This window comes from Convolutriloba macropyga, chromosome 15 (genome assembly GCF_964194025.1).
Source record: "Convolutriloba macropyga chromosome 15, txConMacr16.3, whole genome shotgun sequence".
Lineage (NCBI taxonomy): Eukaryota > Metazoa > Xenacoelomorpha > Acoela > Convolutidae > Convolutriloba > Convolutriloba macropyga.
Window position 1 is genome coordinate 33,646,169 of NC_134482.1, and position 17,346 is coordinate 33,663,514.

General features: G+C 35.6%; 1 protein-coding gene across 2 annotated transcripts in view; it reads left to right on the forward strand.

The window, feature by feature from the left end:
- Positions 1-17,346, forward strand: part of LOC142354571 (putative transporter SVOPL) — a 37,908-nt gene that overhangs the window by 14,365 nt on the left and 6,197 nt on the right. The window contains exon 1 of one of the 2 annotated variants that reach the window (XM_075406897.1): positions 15,942-16,555. The exons of the other annotated variant lie outside the window; for it this stretch is intronic. Within the exon in view, the coding sequence (XP_075263012.1) occupies positions 16,060-16,555 (496 nt within the window). The 5' untranslated portion in view covers positions 15,942-16,059. Of the gene's footprint in view, positions 1-15,941; positions 16,556-17,346 lie in introns of those variants that run through there. 2 annotated transcript variants of the gene reach the window in all.

The following is a 17,346-nucleotide window of genomic DNA, read 5'->3' on the forward strand; positions in this document are numbered from 1 at the left end:
CTGAGAGTTGAAAGTTCAGAAGTCAAACAATGGCTTTTGCAAGTTTTTCATCAAGTAATAAGCTTTTCACCGTGAAAGAATAAGTTGGGTTCAACTTCAAAAAAACCTTTAGAAAAACAAGTTAAAATATTACGGCTGATAAAAGCAACAAAAGGTGCATTAGGTGTAGACGCAAGCCAAACTCTAGTATACCCTGTCCAGCACTATGTAAAAATTGCAACACCTGTGAAAAGGTGGGACATTTCTCGGAGATGTGTTGAAGCAAACTCCAACTAATTTCAGGTAAATACAATAAACAGAATAAAATATTTCTTCTGAGCAAGTATCTCCACTATTGAAGATGGGAATGTTTTATAATAAAGAACAAATATTTAGCAAGTCTGCGACATGGGAATGTATTTCAATAAATAACTGCAAAGTAAAAATGAAGGTAGACACAGGTGAACATAACACGGTGATATCATCAAAAATATGAATTGAACTTGGTAAACTTCAGTTGGATGGTAAGATAAGACATCTCAAAGCTTATGATGGTCATCAAATAACGCTTCTAGAAACACTTACTTTTGAATTGAGTGGAACGAAAGCAGGCACACACAAAAACAACTAGCAGTTGTGCAGTTTGATAAAGAATTTGGACTACCTGGTAGAGACCTTCTACACAAGCACGACGTGAAAATCATCTTAAACAAGCATCTATCTGCTTTGAATGGTTGCAAAGTTCATGTGAAGTTGATACCAGGATCACAGCGAATGTTCTGCAAAGCCAGAATAATATCTCTACTTTTTCAAGAAAAGGTCCCAGAGAAGCTGGAGCAGGTGGTCGGACGGGGCATCCTTGAACCGGTACAACCAGGAGGAGTCATTAATGCATCTCCAGTGGTGTGGCAGAGAATGAAGATTGGAGAACTGAACTTGAAAATGCAAATCAATGGCAAGGTCATGGATGACGACTATCCAATACCAGAAATGGAGACTATCTTACACAACATACATGGGCCTCATAATTTGGCTAGGTGGAGCTCCCAGATGCCTACTATTAAATCTAACTTGACGAAGAGGCAGAAGATATATGCCCAATCAACAGATCTCAGGGACTGTTCAAGATGTGGAGACTACCTCAAGGATTGAAGAACTCGTCCTCGATCTTCCAGAATCGCATCAAATCAACACTCAAAGAAATCAAAGTGATCTTTCAACGCGATGTACTCGTCACTGGAACTACCAGGGAGTAGTTCGACAAAAGAATGCTTGCGGTGAAGAGTCGGCTACGAGAGAAAAACTTTACTATTAATGAGAAAAATCTAACTCAAAACCAGTCGATAGCGTTAAATTTTTGGAATACTCCATTTAAGAGGAGGGAATAGCACCAGATCCCAAGCATAAAAGTTGCATAAGAATCAACTAACAACATACAAATCGAATTGTTTGTTGGGCTAGAGAATTTTCTCGGAAGAATGATTCCTGATTTTGCAACAAAAACGCTACCCTTAAATACCATGTGAAATAACGATTTCTCATGGGGCAAAATGCAACTAAAAGCCTGTTAAAACTTAAAAAATGAATTGTGTGCTATCCCAATCGTACAAGCAAATAGTATAAAAAGAGGCAACAGTTACTACAGACGCTTCTGAAAAACTTTTGGCGGTGTTCTTTAGCAAGAAGGACATCCAGTGGTATATTTATCGAGAAAGTTGACTCCAACGGAATAAAACTACTTGAACATAGAACGGGAAGCACCGGCAATTGTGTTTTTGGTCACAAGAAGGACAATTGAAAGACAATTTAACCTACAAACGGACCACAAACCACTCAAATATCTTTTGCACCAGACTAGGAGATCCTTAAGACAGCATCAGCAATAGGGAGACAACATGGGCAAATACAGACAAGTAAGCGAGAGGAAAAGTCAAAGCATAAATTCTTTATTGAGATCTTTCATTGTTACTGGTCGAATATGTGGGACCACATAAACATGAGTGTTATCATTGAGTTCTATGAATACCAAATACATTTTTTGTTTAAATTAAAAAAACTGTACGTCATATTTATAGCTTTATATTGTTTATATTGGCGGATTCTGACAAAAAGGTAGAGCAAACAAAATATGGTACAGGTAGTGTTTTGAACATTTGAATGGATGCCTTCCACAATTGAAATTTCGACTAGCCTCTCCACGTTAATTTTTATTTAATTTTTACACTGTTTGGCTGTATTCCATTCCACTTTATAAAGTAGATAGATGTTTGAACCACTCAAAACACACTCAATCTGGTTTTTTACAACCTTTTACAGCCTCTGCTCAATAAATTTAAATCTCTCTTTTCCAACCTCTTCAGAAAGAAAAACCAAACATCCTAATTATAAGATACGTTACTCTGATGAAGTCATTGAGAGAGTCTGGCATTAATCAAGAACCGCGAATTCTGCCATTAATCGAGTTTCGAAGTGATTTTAGCAGAGTCCCTGAACCATTTTGAAACACGCGTTGTGCAAGTTAAGTCAAAAACACTTTACATGCAAAAGTGATTACAATTTTCGATTGCAAAAAAAATGTAACAATTAGTGCTTAGAGTTACACCCACATATTGGATATTAGGTGATTTGGGGGAACCAAAAAGATACTATTTTTGCATAAAAAACAAGGAAATCACATTCGCAAACAATCAGCATTTTTCTTTTCCTGATGACATTCTTTTGGTGAATTTCCTAAATTTTAAAATCGTTTTGGGATCTTTGTTCCCCCCAAGTTTATTGGGTAAATAGTATTTGCGACCACCCGACGCCTATGCCATATTTTAAAATAGTAATAGTGATTCCACAAATAATAGCACATGCTCTCTAACTGGGGGAGCATAAAGTACGGGGGGTTGGTGCACAAACGGAAAAATTCCATTTCTGCAATATGTATTTCTTGCATTTCTTCCATTTGTCTTTGTTTTCTTTTCAAAAAATCAAGAAGAGTTTATTTTCCTAAATAAAAGATGACAGACGAGGTTACAACACTGGCAAAATCGACTTGTGAAAAACTGCAATGGCTAGAAAAAATTTGAGAAGATTGATTGAAGAAAAAATATAATCGGATCCTGAATTCTATTGAATTTCAATTGATAGATTTTTTTTCGTCTGCGCCACCTTGCAAAAATTTTTGCTTCCCCAGTCACAGAGCACGTTCCAGTACATAGTATATCTTTATGTTAAAATATAGCACGTGCGTCAAATAATATGCACCCACTAAGCTGGGTGAAACAAACGGACAAGGAGTCTTTGCCATTATAGCCCACTTGAAATTATATCCCCCAATGAGGTATGATTACAATGATTGGGGGCTATGGGTTATCTGACCACTAAGCTGGCGGGCTATAATGGGAAAGACCCCGGAAAAGATTCCCATCAACATGTGCTCATTTTTGGGGCTCTATGTAACAACTTTACATCCAATTTCAAATTAAAATCACGTTTTCACTTGTTTGAGTACTTTAAAATCTGGTACGGTTAAAAGGAAGATCCTGAACGAGGGGGCGGGTGACTGATTGAGGGGGGCTTGATTGAGGGTTTGTGATTTTTTAAGATTAGGAACCGCCCTTCTCAACATGAAATTAAGTCCTCAAAATGTCGTTTGTGAAAAAGTTAATACGAACTTTACAGAAGAAACAAACAGATTGTAAAAATTTATGGTCTAACAGAAACACCTTCAGACTGTCGTATAGCAGAAAAGCAGCTGATTATACGTTCATAAAGACGCAATGTTGTGAAAAATATACCCGTACCGAACTCCAAGACTATATCAGTACTAGGCAAGTCTAAATACAAGTCATATCGTTTTTCAGTACTGGCCAAGTCCAATTAAAAATCATAAAAGTCCGACAATCTTGGCCTACACTTGGATAACACTTGCAAACTGATTTCTGAGTCAAAAGCAACTTTTCAAAAAAAAATTTGAGTGAAAATTTTGAATTAAAAAAGCTTTTGCCACTTGCCAAGCTTCTAAGCGGGTGATTGATAAACACGCTTGAGAAGCATATATCGAACTCCTAATTCCAAAGGGTACGGATTTATATAAATAATTTGAATGACACCCGTTCAAATTTTTAGCTAATTTCCCGGGTGCAGTAAATTGATGCAGGGTGTTGTAAAATGATGCCGGGGGCATAACAAAAGATAAATTAGCATCCCGGGGAGACCGTGGGACTAAATTGGCCAAATTTCAGCTCATTCTGGGCCGTTTTCAGCCGTTTTCAGCAGTTTCAGCACATTTTTCACGGAAATGGATTTAATTTGAAGCACATAACAGATCTTGTGATTATATTTGAAATTTCGGGAACATCAGGAATTTCTTTTATAGAGGGAAAAATATATTTTGACGATTATCTAGCTTATTTTAAACAACTTCCTGGCTTTTTTGACGTTTTTCGGAACAATTGAACACAATTTTTGGGCTGTTTTTGAAGTTTTCGGACCTATTTTTGACTTGCCAAGTCATAGATCAGACTTAGATTTAGAATTGTCAAGTCTAAAATCGGACTTGGATTCAGAATTGCCAAGTCATAGATCAGACTTGGGTTTAGACCTGTCAAGTCTCAGCCAAGGCTTTTGACTGCCAAGTATGAAAAGTGACATGATCATAGCTCTGAGTCAGTACTGAAAAGAAAGCTGTAATTAGACTTGCCCAGTACTGAAGTTGACTAGGCGTCAGGTCCGAGTCATTAAAATTGAATCAAAAACAATAGTTGAGGATGCAAATTTGAGTAGACAGGCTACCATGATAATCTGGGAAATTTTTTCAAGGTTATCATGCAAAACTTTACTAAATGTAAGTTCTGTAAAATGTTTGGCCAAAGAACATCTTACAAAGCGGACAATAGCTGGAAAAGAGATATGCCTCATTTTTAACCCACGGGGCACCAACATCATAGAAAAAAACCTCAGTTGTCCACTGGGTTAGTCCAAAATGTAGACAAGTGGTATCAAGCGTAACATACGCCCGTCATCTTAACAAAGTTCAAGTTTTTTTGCGAAATGACTGTTGAGATTGTTTTCACATACTTAATGATAACTTATCCAAAATTGCCATTGTTAGGGAAGCCAGTTACTTTATTAGAGCTCTATGTCGTTTGATTCTGGGAATAACGCTTGAACATCAACATGCTCAAAGAAGGTCATTCAAATTGTGAGTTTCAAACCGTTTTCTCAAATGTTCGTTTAAAGAACACATACCATTAAGCGTTACGCCAAATCCTTGCACAGAAGATACGGAAAAAATTGATATCAGATGGTACCTATCTTTAGTTTTTTCCTGTTTTTTTAACTGCTCAACCAAATCCCATTAAAATTGATAAACACGCTCGAGGAGGATACATCGAATTCCTAACTCCAAAGGGTACGGATTTATATAAATGATTTGTACGACACTCGTTTAAATTTTCAGCCAATTTCCCGGGTGCTGTAAAATGATGCACGGTGATGTAAAATGATGACGGGGTTACCAAAAGATCAATTGGCATCCCTGGGAGACCTTGGGTCCAAATTGGGCAAAAAAATAGCTCATTCTGGGCCGTTTTCAGCCGTTTTCAGCCGCTTCAGGACAATTTTGATGGAAATGGATTTTATTTGAAGCACATTTCAAATCTTGTGATTATATTTGGAATTTCGGGAATATCAGGAATTTCTTTTATAGAGGGAAAAAATTATTTTGACGTTTATCCCGACTATTTTAAACAATTTCCTGGCTTTTTTTAACGTTTTCCGGACCAATTGAACACAATTTTTTTACTGTTTTTGAAATTTTTTGACCTATTTTTGACTTGCCAAGTCATAGATCAGACTTAGATTTGGAATTGTCAATTCTAAAATCAGACTTGAATTCAGACTTGTCAAGTCATAGATCAGACTTAGATTGAGACTTGCCAACTCTTAGATCAGACTTGGATTTAAACCTGTCAAGTCTCAGCCCAGACTTTTGACTGCCAAATATATAAAACTGACACGATCATAGCTCTGAGTCAGTACTGAAATGAAAACTGTAATTAGACTTGCCCAGTATTCAAGTTGACTTGGGGTCAGGTCCGAGTCATTAAAACTGAATCAAAAACAACAGTTGAAGATGCAAATTTGACTAGACAGGCTACCATGATATCCTGGGAAACGTTTTCAAGGTTTTCATGCAAAATTTTACCAAATGTCAGTTTTAAAAAAATGTTTGGCCAAAGAACATCTTACAAAGCGGACAATAGCTGGAAAAGAGATATGCCTCATTCTTAACCCACGGGGCACCAACATCATAGAAAAAAATCTCAGTTGTCCGCTGGGTTAACTCAAAATGTAGACAAGTGTTATCAAGCGTAACATACCCGCGCCATCTTAACAAAGTTCAAATTTTTTTGCGGAATGACTGTTGAGATTGTTTTCACAAACTTAATGATAACTTATCCAAAATTGCCATTGTTAGGGAAGCCAGCAACTTTATTAGAGTTCTCTACCGTTTGATTCTGGGAATTACGCTTGAACATCAATATGCACAAAGAGGGTCATTCAAATTGTGAGTTTGAAACCGTTTTCTCAGCTGTTCGTTTAATTAACACATATCATTAAGCGTTACGCCAAATCCTTGCACAGAAGATACGGAAAAAATTGATATCAGATGGTACCTATCTTTAATTTTTTCCTGTTTTTTTAACTGTTCAACCAAATCCCATTAAATTTGATAAACACGCTTGAGAAGGATACATCGAACTGCTAATTCCAAAGGGTACGGATTTATAAAAATGATTTAAACGGCACGCGTTTATATTTTTAGCCAATTTCCCGGTTGCTGTAAAATGATGCACTGTGTTGTAAAAAGATGCGAGGGCATAACAAAAGATAAATTAGCACACCGGGGAGACCTTCAGCCTAAATTGCGCAAACTTTAGCTCATTCTGTGCCGTTTTCAGCCGTTTTCAGCCGTTTTCAGCCGTTTCAGCACCATTTTGACGGAAATGGATTTAAGATCTTGTGATTATAATTGGAATTTTGGGAAAATACGGAATTTGTTTTATAGAGGGAAAAAATTATTTTGAGGAATATCCCGACTATTTTAAACAACTTCCTGGCTTTTTTGACGTTTTCCGGACCAATTGAACACAATTTTTGGACTGTTTTTGAAATTTTTTGACCTATTTTTGACTTGCCAAGTCATAGATCAGACTTAGATTTGGAATTGTCAATTCTAAACTCAGACTTGGATTCAGACTTGCCAAGTCATAGATCAGACGTAGATTGAGACTTGCCAAGCCTTAGATCAGACTTGGATTTAGACCTGTCAAGTCTCAGCCCTGATTTCGACTGCCAAATATAAAAAGTGACATGATCATAGCTCTGAGTCAGTTCCGGAAATGAGAACTGTAATTAGCCTTTCCCAGTACTGAAGATGACTTGGCGTCAGGTCCGAGTCATTAAAACTGAATCAAATGCAATAGTTGAGGATGCAAATTTTGAGTAGACAGCCTACCATGATAAACTGGGAATTTTTCTCAAGGTTATCATGCAAAACTTTATTAAATGTCAGTTTTAAAAATGTTTGGCCAACGAACATCTTACAAAGCGGACAATAGCTGGAAAAGAGATAAGACTCATTCTTAACCCACGGGCCGCCAACATCATAGAAAAAAACCTCAGTTGTCCACTGGGTTAGTCCAAAACGTAGACAAGTGGTATCAAACGTAACATACCCGCGCCATCTTAACAAAGTTCAAACTTTTTGCGGAATGACTGTTGAGGTGGTTTTCACAAACTTAATGATAACTTATCCAAAATTGCCCTTGTTAGGGAAGCCAGCTACTTTATTAGAGCTCTACATTGTTTGATTCTGGGAATTACGCTTGAACATCAACATGCACAAAGAGGGTTATTCAAATTGTGAGTTTGAAAACGTTTTCTCAGCTGTTTGTTTAATTAACACATATCATTAAGCGTTACGCCAAATCCTTGCACAGAAGATACGGAGAAAATTAATTTTAGATGGTAACTGTTTTTGGTTTTTTTCTGTTTTTCTAACTGCTAAACCAAATCCCATTAAAATTGATAAACACGCTTGAGAAGGATACATCGAACTCCCAATTGGGTACGGATTTAAAGGGTACGGATTTATATAAATGATTTGAACTACACGCGTTTAAATTTTTAGCCAATTTCCCGGGTGCTGTAAAATGATGCACGGTGTTGTAAAACGATGCGAGGGAATAACAAAAGATAAATTAGCACATTGGGTAGACCTTCAGCCCAAATTGGGCAAATTTTAGCTCTTTCTGGGCCGTTTTCAGCCGTTTTCAGCCGTTTCAGCACCATTTTGACGGAAATGGATTTCATTTGAAGCACGTTTCAGATCTTGTGATTATATTTGGAATTTCGGGAATACCGGGAATTTCTTTTATAGAGGGCAAAAATAATTTTGACGCTTATCCCGCTTATTTCAAACACCTTCCTGGCTTTTTTGACGTTTTTCGGACCTATTGAACACAATTTTTGGGCTGTTTTTGAAGTTTTTGGACCTATTTTTGACTTGCCAAGTTGTAGACCAGACTTAGATTTAGAATTGTCAATTCTAAAATCGAACTTGGATTCAGAATTGCCAAGTCATAGATCAGACTTGGGTTTAGACCTGTCAAGTCTCAGCCAAGACTTTTGACTGCCAAGTATGAAAAGTGACATGATCATAGCTCTGAGTCAGAACTGATATGAAAACTGTAATTAGACTTGCCCAGTACTGAAGTTGACTTGACGTCAGGTCCGAGTCATTAAAATTGAATCAAAAACAATAGTTGAGGATGCAAATCTGAGTAGACAGGTTACCGTGATAACCTGGGAAAATTTTTCCAGGTTATCATGCAAAAGTTTACTAGAGGTCAGGTTTAAAAAATGTTTGGCCAAATAACATCTTACAAAGCGGACAATAGCTGGAAAAGAGATATGCCTCATTCTTAACCCACGGGGCACCAACATCACAGAAAAAATCTCAACTGTCCACTGGGTTAGTTCAATATGTAGACAATTGGTATCAAGCGTAAAATACCCACGCCATCTTAACAAATTCAAGTTTTTTTTGCGGGATGACTGTTGAGATTTTTTTCACATACTTAAAGATAACTTATCCAAAATTGCCATTGTTAGAGAAGCCAGTTAATTTATTAGAGCTCTATGTCGTTTGATTCTGGGAATTACGCTTGAACATCAACATGCACAAAGAAAGTCATTCAAATTGTGAGTTTGAAACCGTTTTCTCGGCTGTTCGTTTAATTAACACATATCATTAAGCGATACGCCAAATCCTTGCACAGAAGATACGGAAAAAATTGATATCAGATGGTAACTATCTTTAGTTTTTTCCTGTTTTTTTAACTGCTCAATCAAATCCCATTAAAATTGACAAACACGCTTGAGAAGGATACATCGAACTCCCAATTCCAAAGGGTACGGATTTATAAAAATGATTTGTACGACACTCGTTTAAATTTTCAGCCGATTTCCCGGGTGCGTAAAATGATGCACGGTTTTGTAAAATGATGCCGGGGCATAACAAAAGATAAACTAGCACCCCGGGGAGACCTTGAGCCCAAGTTGGGGAAACTTCACCTCATTCTGGGCCGTTTTCAGCCTCTTTCAGCCATTTCAGCACAATTTTGATAAAAATGGATTTCTTTTGAAGCATATTTCAGATCTTGTGATTATATTGGAGTTTTGGGAATATCAGGAATTTCTTTTATAGAGGGAAAAAAATATTTTTATGTTAATCCCGACTATTTTTAGACACCATCCCGGCTTTTTTAACGTTTTCCGGACCAATTGAACACTATTTCTGGGCTTTTATTGAAGTTTTTGGACCTATTTTTGACTTGCAAATTCTTAGATCAGACTTAGATTTAGAAATGTCAAGTCTAAAATCAGACTTGGATTCAGACTTGCCAATTCATAGATCAGACTTAGATTGAGACTTGCCAAGTCTTAGGTCAGACTTGGATTTGGACTTGTCAAGTCTCAGCCCAGATTTTTGACTGCGCAAGTATAAAATGTGACATGATCATGGCTCTGAGTCAGTATTGAAATGAGATCTGTAATTAGACTTGCCCAGTACTCAAGTTGACTTGGCATCATGTCCGAGTCATTAAAACTGAATCAAAAACAATAGTTGAAGAAGCAAATTTGACTAGACAGGCTACCATGATATCCTGGGAAACGTTTTCAAGGTTTTCATGCAAAATTTTACCAAATGTCAGTTTTAAAAAAATGTTTGGCCAAAGAATCTTACAAAGCGGACAATAGATGGAAAAGAGATATGCCTCATTCTTAAACCACGGGGCACCAACATCGTAGAAAAAAATCTCAGTTGTCCACTGCGTTAGCTCAAAATGTAGACAAGTGGTATCAAGCGTAACATACCCGCGCCATCTTAACAAAGTTCAAATTTTTTTGCGGAATGACTGTTGAGATTGTTTTCACATAATTAATGATAGCTTATCCAAAATTGCCATTGTTGCAGAAGCCAGTTACTTCATTATAGTTCTATATCGCTTGATTCTGGGATTTACGCTTGAACATCAACATGCACAGCAAAAACTCATTCAAATTGTGAGTTTAAAACGGGTTTCTCAGCCGTTTAATGAACACAAATAAGTAAGCGTTACGCCAACTCATTGCATTTAAGATACGGAAAAAAATTGATATCAGATTGTAACTGTCTTCGGATTTTCTGTTTTTTTAAACTGTTCTGCCAAGTCCCATTAAAATTGATAAACACGCTTGAGAAGGATACATCGAACTCCTAATTCCAAAGGGTACAGATTTATGTAAATTATTTGAACGACACGTGACCTCTCAATACTTTAAAACCCCCAGCGGGCCACATGCGCCTTCTGGGAAAGTTCTTCACAAGCCTTCACGACTCTTCATTTGATATGAACTACTCATGCACTTGGTCCGTTAAATGCCGATCTACTTTCTGCCTATCTGATATATGTCAATAAACTTTTTTAAATAAATATAAATTATTTTTTAGCAACACCATATTCAAAAATTTTTAAATCATTATATGTTGAAACCCCATTTTCGTAAATTGAAGTATTTAATACTGGTCTTTTGACGGTTAGAATCAGAAAACATTTGGATACTTCAGTCACGAAATTGTCTTAAAAGATTTTGTCAAGCAGTATGACGCTCTATCTATTAACAACACTGAAATCCTAATATGCGTTCCTGGATAGCTCAGTGTGTTCCCTAATGCCGAAAAATGAAGCAGATTTGAAGCAAATACCTTCATACAATTTTCAGTACGGTATAGTTAACACAACAGACAGGCTCACCAGTAAAACACAGCAAAACACACATTAGTGCTCTACTGCGCTTAGTATTCGAGTGAAAAAAATGAAGCTAATTTTTCAAAGCAATTGACCATTATTGAAAACCATTCGTTCTCGGCCATCGCATGGTTGATTCATATCACAACATATAGACATAAGAGATTCAAACTCTGATAAAAGAATACAGTAGTTCCCAACAGGCGTAGCAAAACTTATAAAATATATTTTTTTTAAAAAAAACTAGCAGTAGAACTGATATTCTTTTCAAATTTGGGTCCATGAGCATTTGTTTTGAGGTTTGGATGATAAATATTATTTTCTTGGCTTTAAGTAAGGATAGGTAATTTACTAAATTCTGAGAAAACCTAATATATGTCTGTTTTAATTGAAAAAATTGGTTAAAGACGTGAATAGCGTAGATGATGGCAAAATCGACTTAATACTTCAGTTTGAGGTGTTGTTCACCATTAAATCAGAAGAAAAGAATTCAGCAAAGAAATTTGAGCTGATGGCTCAGCAAAACCGATGTATGTTGAAACCAGTAGAGGAGAGCAAAGTTATTTTCATGTGTTTTCGTTTAATGAACTACTTAAAAAAATTGCATGAACGTTATGGCAAAAATGTCATTGTTCAAGATCAAACGAACTTTCTGGGTCTTAGAGAAACTGTAACCATCAAGTAACACGTAACCTACCAAAATCAAAAACATTGTAACATTTATCACGACAAGTTTATTTTCGTTTGTTGAATACCAAAAATTATGGCCAAGCAAAAAAAGCAATGAAGAAGAGCTTCAATAAAAATCAAAAATATTGAAAGAACTTCATTTATTTATCATACACTGAGCAAAAATACATGAAATGCTTCGAGTCAAAGTGAGCAAGCAAATGGGGGCTGCAAACTGCTCATTTGAGACATTGAAACTGTTCATTTTTATCAAGTGAGGAAGATAACACTATGATAGGCCAAATTCTGGCATCAAAAAAGGCTGATCGTTTTAAAATGCGGAAAACAACAGAAACTAGATAGCAACAACCCGTCTCAATATGTTAATTACGAACAACATAAATTTACCGACAAGTTTGTAAATTTAGATCCCGGAACAAAAACTATCTATTGAGGGAGAGAATATTTGTCAGCTTTATTTTGAGTTGAACCAAGGAAGGTGATATCTTCAAAAAAGTTGCAATAAATATACCCTATACGTTTTCAAGCTTAAGTGTTTTGCGTGTTTTTCAGTTGTCTTGTGCCTTACTTCTAGAAGAAACTAGTCAAAGGAACAAAATCTGCATTATAGAACAAAAACAAATATACAACAAACTTAAAACACAGCAAAGACAAAGATGCTGCAAAAACCAGCACAGCAGAGGCAAAGACAGAGCAAACACCAACCCACTAATAATATGAGATTGAAAAACTTGACGACGAGATCATCGCAACTTTGCAACTAGATTGAGCAATGAAACTATGACATTTACAGAGAAACCTGGACAATTTGTCAGAGAACAAGATCTCATAAGACTTTAACAAACCTATGAAAGCAATAATAACAGAAAAACATTGCACCTGTCAGGCATAAAACAGACGTGCAACTGAAAAGATGGACAAGACAAACAGAATTTTAACCTAGTAAACGCCAGCTCAGGCCCTGAAAATCCCCGACCATAATTTAATTCCGGAGAATATCAACCCCACCTAACAATACAAATGTGAAACTGCCAAAGCTCGAACTGCTATAGTTTTCAGGAGACTAATAAGATTGTACTTCCTATTTCAAATTTAATGGAGCTGTGACGAGCAATAGTCAGCAACCAGAGACTCAAAATCAGAGATCCAGCAAATTTTTGACCTCGCTACAAACAACCGCCTCTCACTTTAATTCAGCATGCTGATGAACTGAAACGCCATCAAACTTTTGATTTTATGTGCTTAGATTCGTCTATAAGTTTCACACTAGCCAGTATCATTCGAAAAGCCCATGAAACCTCGAGATCTAATGAAGGCTTTCTGCAACCTTTGAGTCCCTACAATATGTCCTTACATAAATATGTGCTAGATCGGCAGGGATTTCAACCTTCGAAATGATTTTAACGTTTTGGACCTCCCACATTTTTAACCGTCTAGTATATTGGACCCTGTTCAAAATCTGCAAATCGGTTTATTATGATCGAGGTCAGGTGATGACCATGACTGCTCATTGTCTGGACATCATAAATAGTTTTGAACTCAACATAACTAGCAACTCCATGTTAAATGATAGATTTAGCAGTATTCCTTGGTGGCTGGTGCTAGCCGGCAATTCCAATGAATTTAGTAAACTTTTCTGTCCTTTGGGAACAATTATAATAGATGTTGCGATTGCAACTTTTGTTCCTAAAGGTAGGTAAGTTATCCCCATTAAAAAGTTGCTCTCATAATAATTGATCTCTGTTGAGCAATATAAAACCCTATACAGTCGAATGATGCAAAATTTGTTTTCTGCTGTTGTTTACAAAAGAAATGAAAAAATTTTCGCTTATTTGCAAAATTGAAAATACTTCAGAAGTTTTTTCGTTCTTTTTCTATCTATCTTAGTGACCGAAGGATTGAAGCTCCAGCAGACGCATTCACAAAGAATTGTGCAGCAGATTAATTGCAGTATAATCCTTCATTTTAGTAATTGTAAAAAAAGATTAAATCAGAAAAAGATTTAGAAAAATTGTCAAAGGCCCTTACCGCGGAAGGTAACTATAATCACATTTCCTTGGGAATATTTTCCATTTTAGGCTTATTAATTGCCGTGTTAAAACTACTTACACATAATTTAAGCGCTTTCCACATTGGGCGTAAAAAGACGGTGGGAAGTGCGAGTAACATTCTTTGTAACTAATTTTTGTTTTGGTACCGTTAGATGATAGTAATGAAGTTCTTCCGCGAACAACTTCAAAACTTTTAGACAAAAAAACTTAAAAGAAAACGCCTCCATAATTTCATTTTAGTTTTTCTATCCCTTTATCTAGTAGCAGCATCACTAATACAAGTATTCAGAAATTCTTCGTTGTTTTTTGAAATGAAGAAGATTTTTCCGGACTTGAAAAATTTTGAATTGTAGTAAATTTGTCATCAAAAAATGGACAGTTACTTTTAACGAGTAGCCAAACAGTTGATTACAATTATAAAACAATTATTTTGTTATACATGATTTGTTTTCGAAGTGTCTAACAAGCTATCTTAGTGTAGGAGTGTATTTGTATATTACCATAATAAACAAGTAGCGATTCATTGAACTACTGTAGTAAGGAGTTAAATCAGTACTAAAACTTGGTACGCTAAGTATATGCAAACAAATGGAGAATTTTTGAGAATTCTTCTTCTAAATTCATTAATGAAAAAGGATTTCTTTCAGCTCAGAAGATTGGGTCCTACGTACTTCTAGCAAAATTTGAAAAAATTTTTAATTTCACATTTTTTTGGAAAAAAAGTACCCTTCACATTTTTTGTGGGGAAAATCCGAAGTACCCTAGAAAAAATGCTGTTTATGCTTAAAAGTCTTTGTTTCGGAAACAGATGAGTTTTCCTCCTCCTGTTTTTAGAAATTGAAGCGTTAAATACTTTTTATATAGTTCCAATTGCAAATTAAATTTACTCACGATTAGATTATTTTCACGCAAAGTATTTGCATACCTATTAAATTCTAATAGCTGTTATATTACAATTCTATGCGTTCAACGTCTTTTGAAACTATTGTGCACCTGGTTTGAGATGTGTTTAGTAGCTTCATACGATGATCATGAAAAAATTCTCCATGCTCAATTACTTGGTACAAAAAAATCATACTATGAAACGAAAAATCGTACTATGAAACCAAAATATCATACTATGAAACCATAAAAATAATACTATAAAACCAAAAAAATTATACTGGATCCTTGTATGAAATGCAAGATTTCATAAGTCAATACAAGAGTTTTGTGAAGATTTTTTTTAAATTTTCAATATGCCACTGATTTTAATGAGGGACGATTTAGTAACATAAAGTTAAGTAGGCGAAATTTTTTTCATAATTTTTTTGAATCAATTCTATTTCTAGTTTCTTGATGTATTGCCGGAGCAAGCAAGGAGTTTCTCATCCCTTAAATTTCTCATCCCTGGTGAACTTTCTTTAACGTACATATAAATTTGATGGGTTACATTTTTAAATCCTGTGGTTATTTAACGCAGCGATCTTTATTTTAGCACAACGGGTTATATTGTTGGGCAGGAAAATAATACCTTTGCTAAGTTTTAGTACAGTTAAATGATACATGCTCCTTTTTGACCACCTGAAGACTTGACGAGCTATGGTCTTTATAAAATAGCTTGTCATTAAATCTAATTAATTTATCAGATCATTGTATTGAACCACGATCAGAGTTGAAAAAGTTATTTATAATATAACTAATCTTATTCATCCAGATGTTTAAGGCTAGTTATAATAAAATTAATTTTATTAACTCTGATCTTAGTTCAATGCAAAATTATTGAACTTAATTTTTTTTCAGTTCGCGTTTTTTGTTTTTCAGCTTGACTTAAATTGAACCAAAAATAATCAAAGTTCTTTTTTATTATTCGAGAATCAATCTCTGTATAAACTCTTACACACGTGTCCGACGTCGAGACCATTGAATAATTGAAGCTATATATTCATTGCTTATTTTATATTGCAGTTAAACAAAGTTCATAGAAACAAAAACGCAAACATAAAAGTTCAATGTATCAGGCAGAAGAGGTCCCTGAAACGCCTATTCCCCCTTACGAACATCACGAACCCACCCAAAATGAGGAACTCCAGAAGGTTTTAGCCCAAGAAAAAGGCGAACACTCTAAATTACTGACCAAGAAAACCCTAACACCGTCCGAAGTTATTGATTCCCTCGGGTTCGGCTGGGCACAGGGTATAAATTTCCTCATAATTTCATTTGGGTTTGTATCTTTATGGAGCACAGTTCAGCTCATACCCTATTTGTCAACGCGGCTTTACGTGGAATTCGATTTAACGCCGGAGTTGGAGTCAACTTTGAGCGTTGCCAGTTTTTCGGGATTTGCGATTAGTCACCCGTTGGCAGGCTATGTTGCGGACCGGATAGGGAGAAAGCCGGCAATCCTTTTGACTAGTTGCTGGCTTGCATTTTGGAGTTTTATGTGCTGCTCGGCACAGAATATAACACAGCTGATATTGTACAGGTGTTTCTTCTCACTGGCAGGAGGTAACTCTATTTGTTCATTTATTTCAATAATCTTTAGAGATTTTTTGAAAAATGTGCATATATATATATATATATATATATATATATATATATATGATTCTCTTTTCTATAAATATATTTCGCCTAAGATCAAACAAATAAACAACATTATTAAGCCGATTTCAATTTGTTGCTGATTAAATCAAGAATGTTTCCTCTAAATCTTTTATTCAACTTTTAGACCATCTCAGCTTGTAACTAACTCTCAGATAACACCGGACCTGAATGATAGATTTTGTAGTGGCAAAGATCGGATGCTTTTTCGGAGACTTTTTTTGTTGTACATTTAGTTTAAAATTTTCATTAAATATTTGACCTTGACTATTGCTTTGAAGATTGCCCACAATTTCATCATATTCTTAGACTTGGTCTTTATAGATTAGCTGAACAAAATGAATTTTTCAGGTTTGAGAGCAATTGGCAAAAATAAAAGGTTTTCCAGCACTAAAACAGTGGTGCTAGGTGGTTACGAAATTTATCAAAAAGGATAAAAGGTGATATGATCTAATGTTATTTAATGTCACGCAATGCTTGCCATACCTTCTTCTTACCAGCAATACGATTCAGGAAACAAATTATCGGATTTTTGAGCACATGGGACTCATATTCAACATTTTTTTAAGTGCTCCTCTGATGACAATTGACTGGGTTAAATTTTCGAATTAATTGTAGATTAATTAAAATGCATGCATAGAGATAACTCTAAATAAACATAATTTTTGTAGTTCTTTCCAATGCTTCTTCTTCCAACC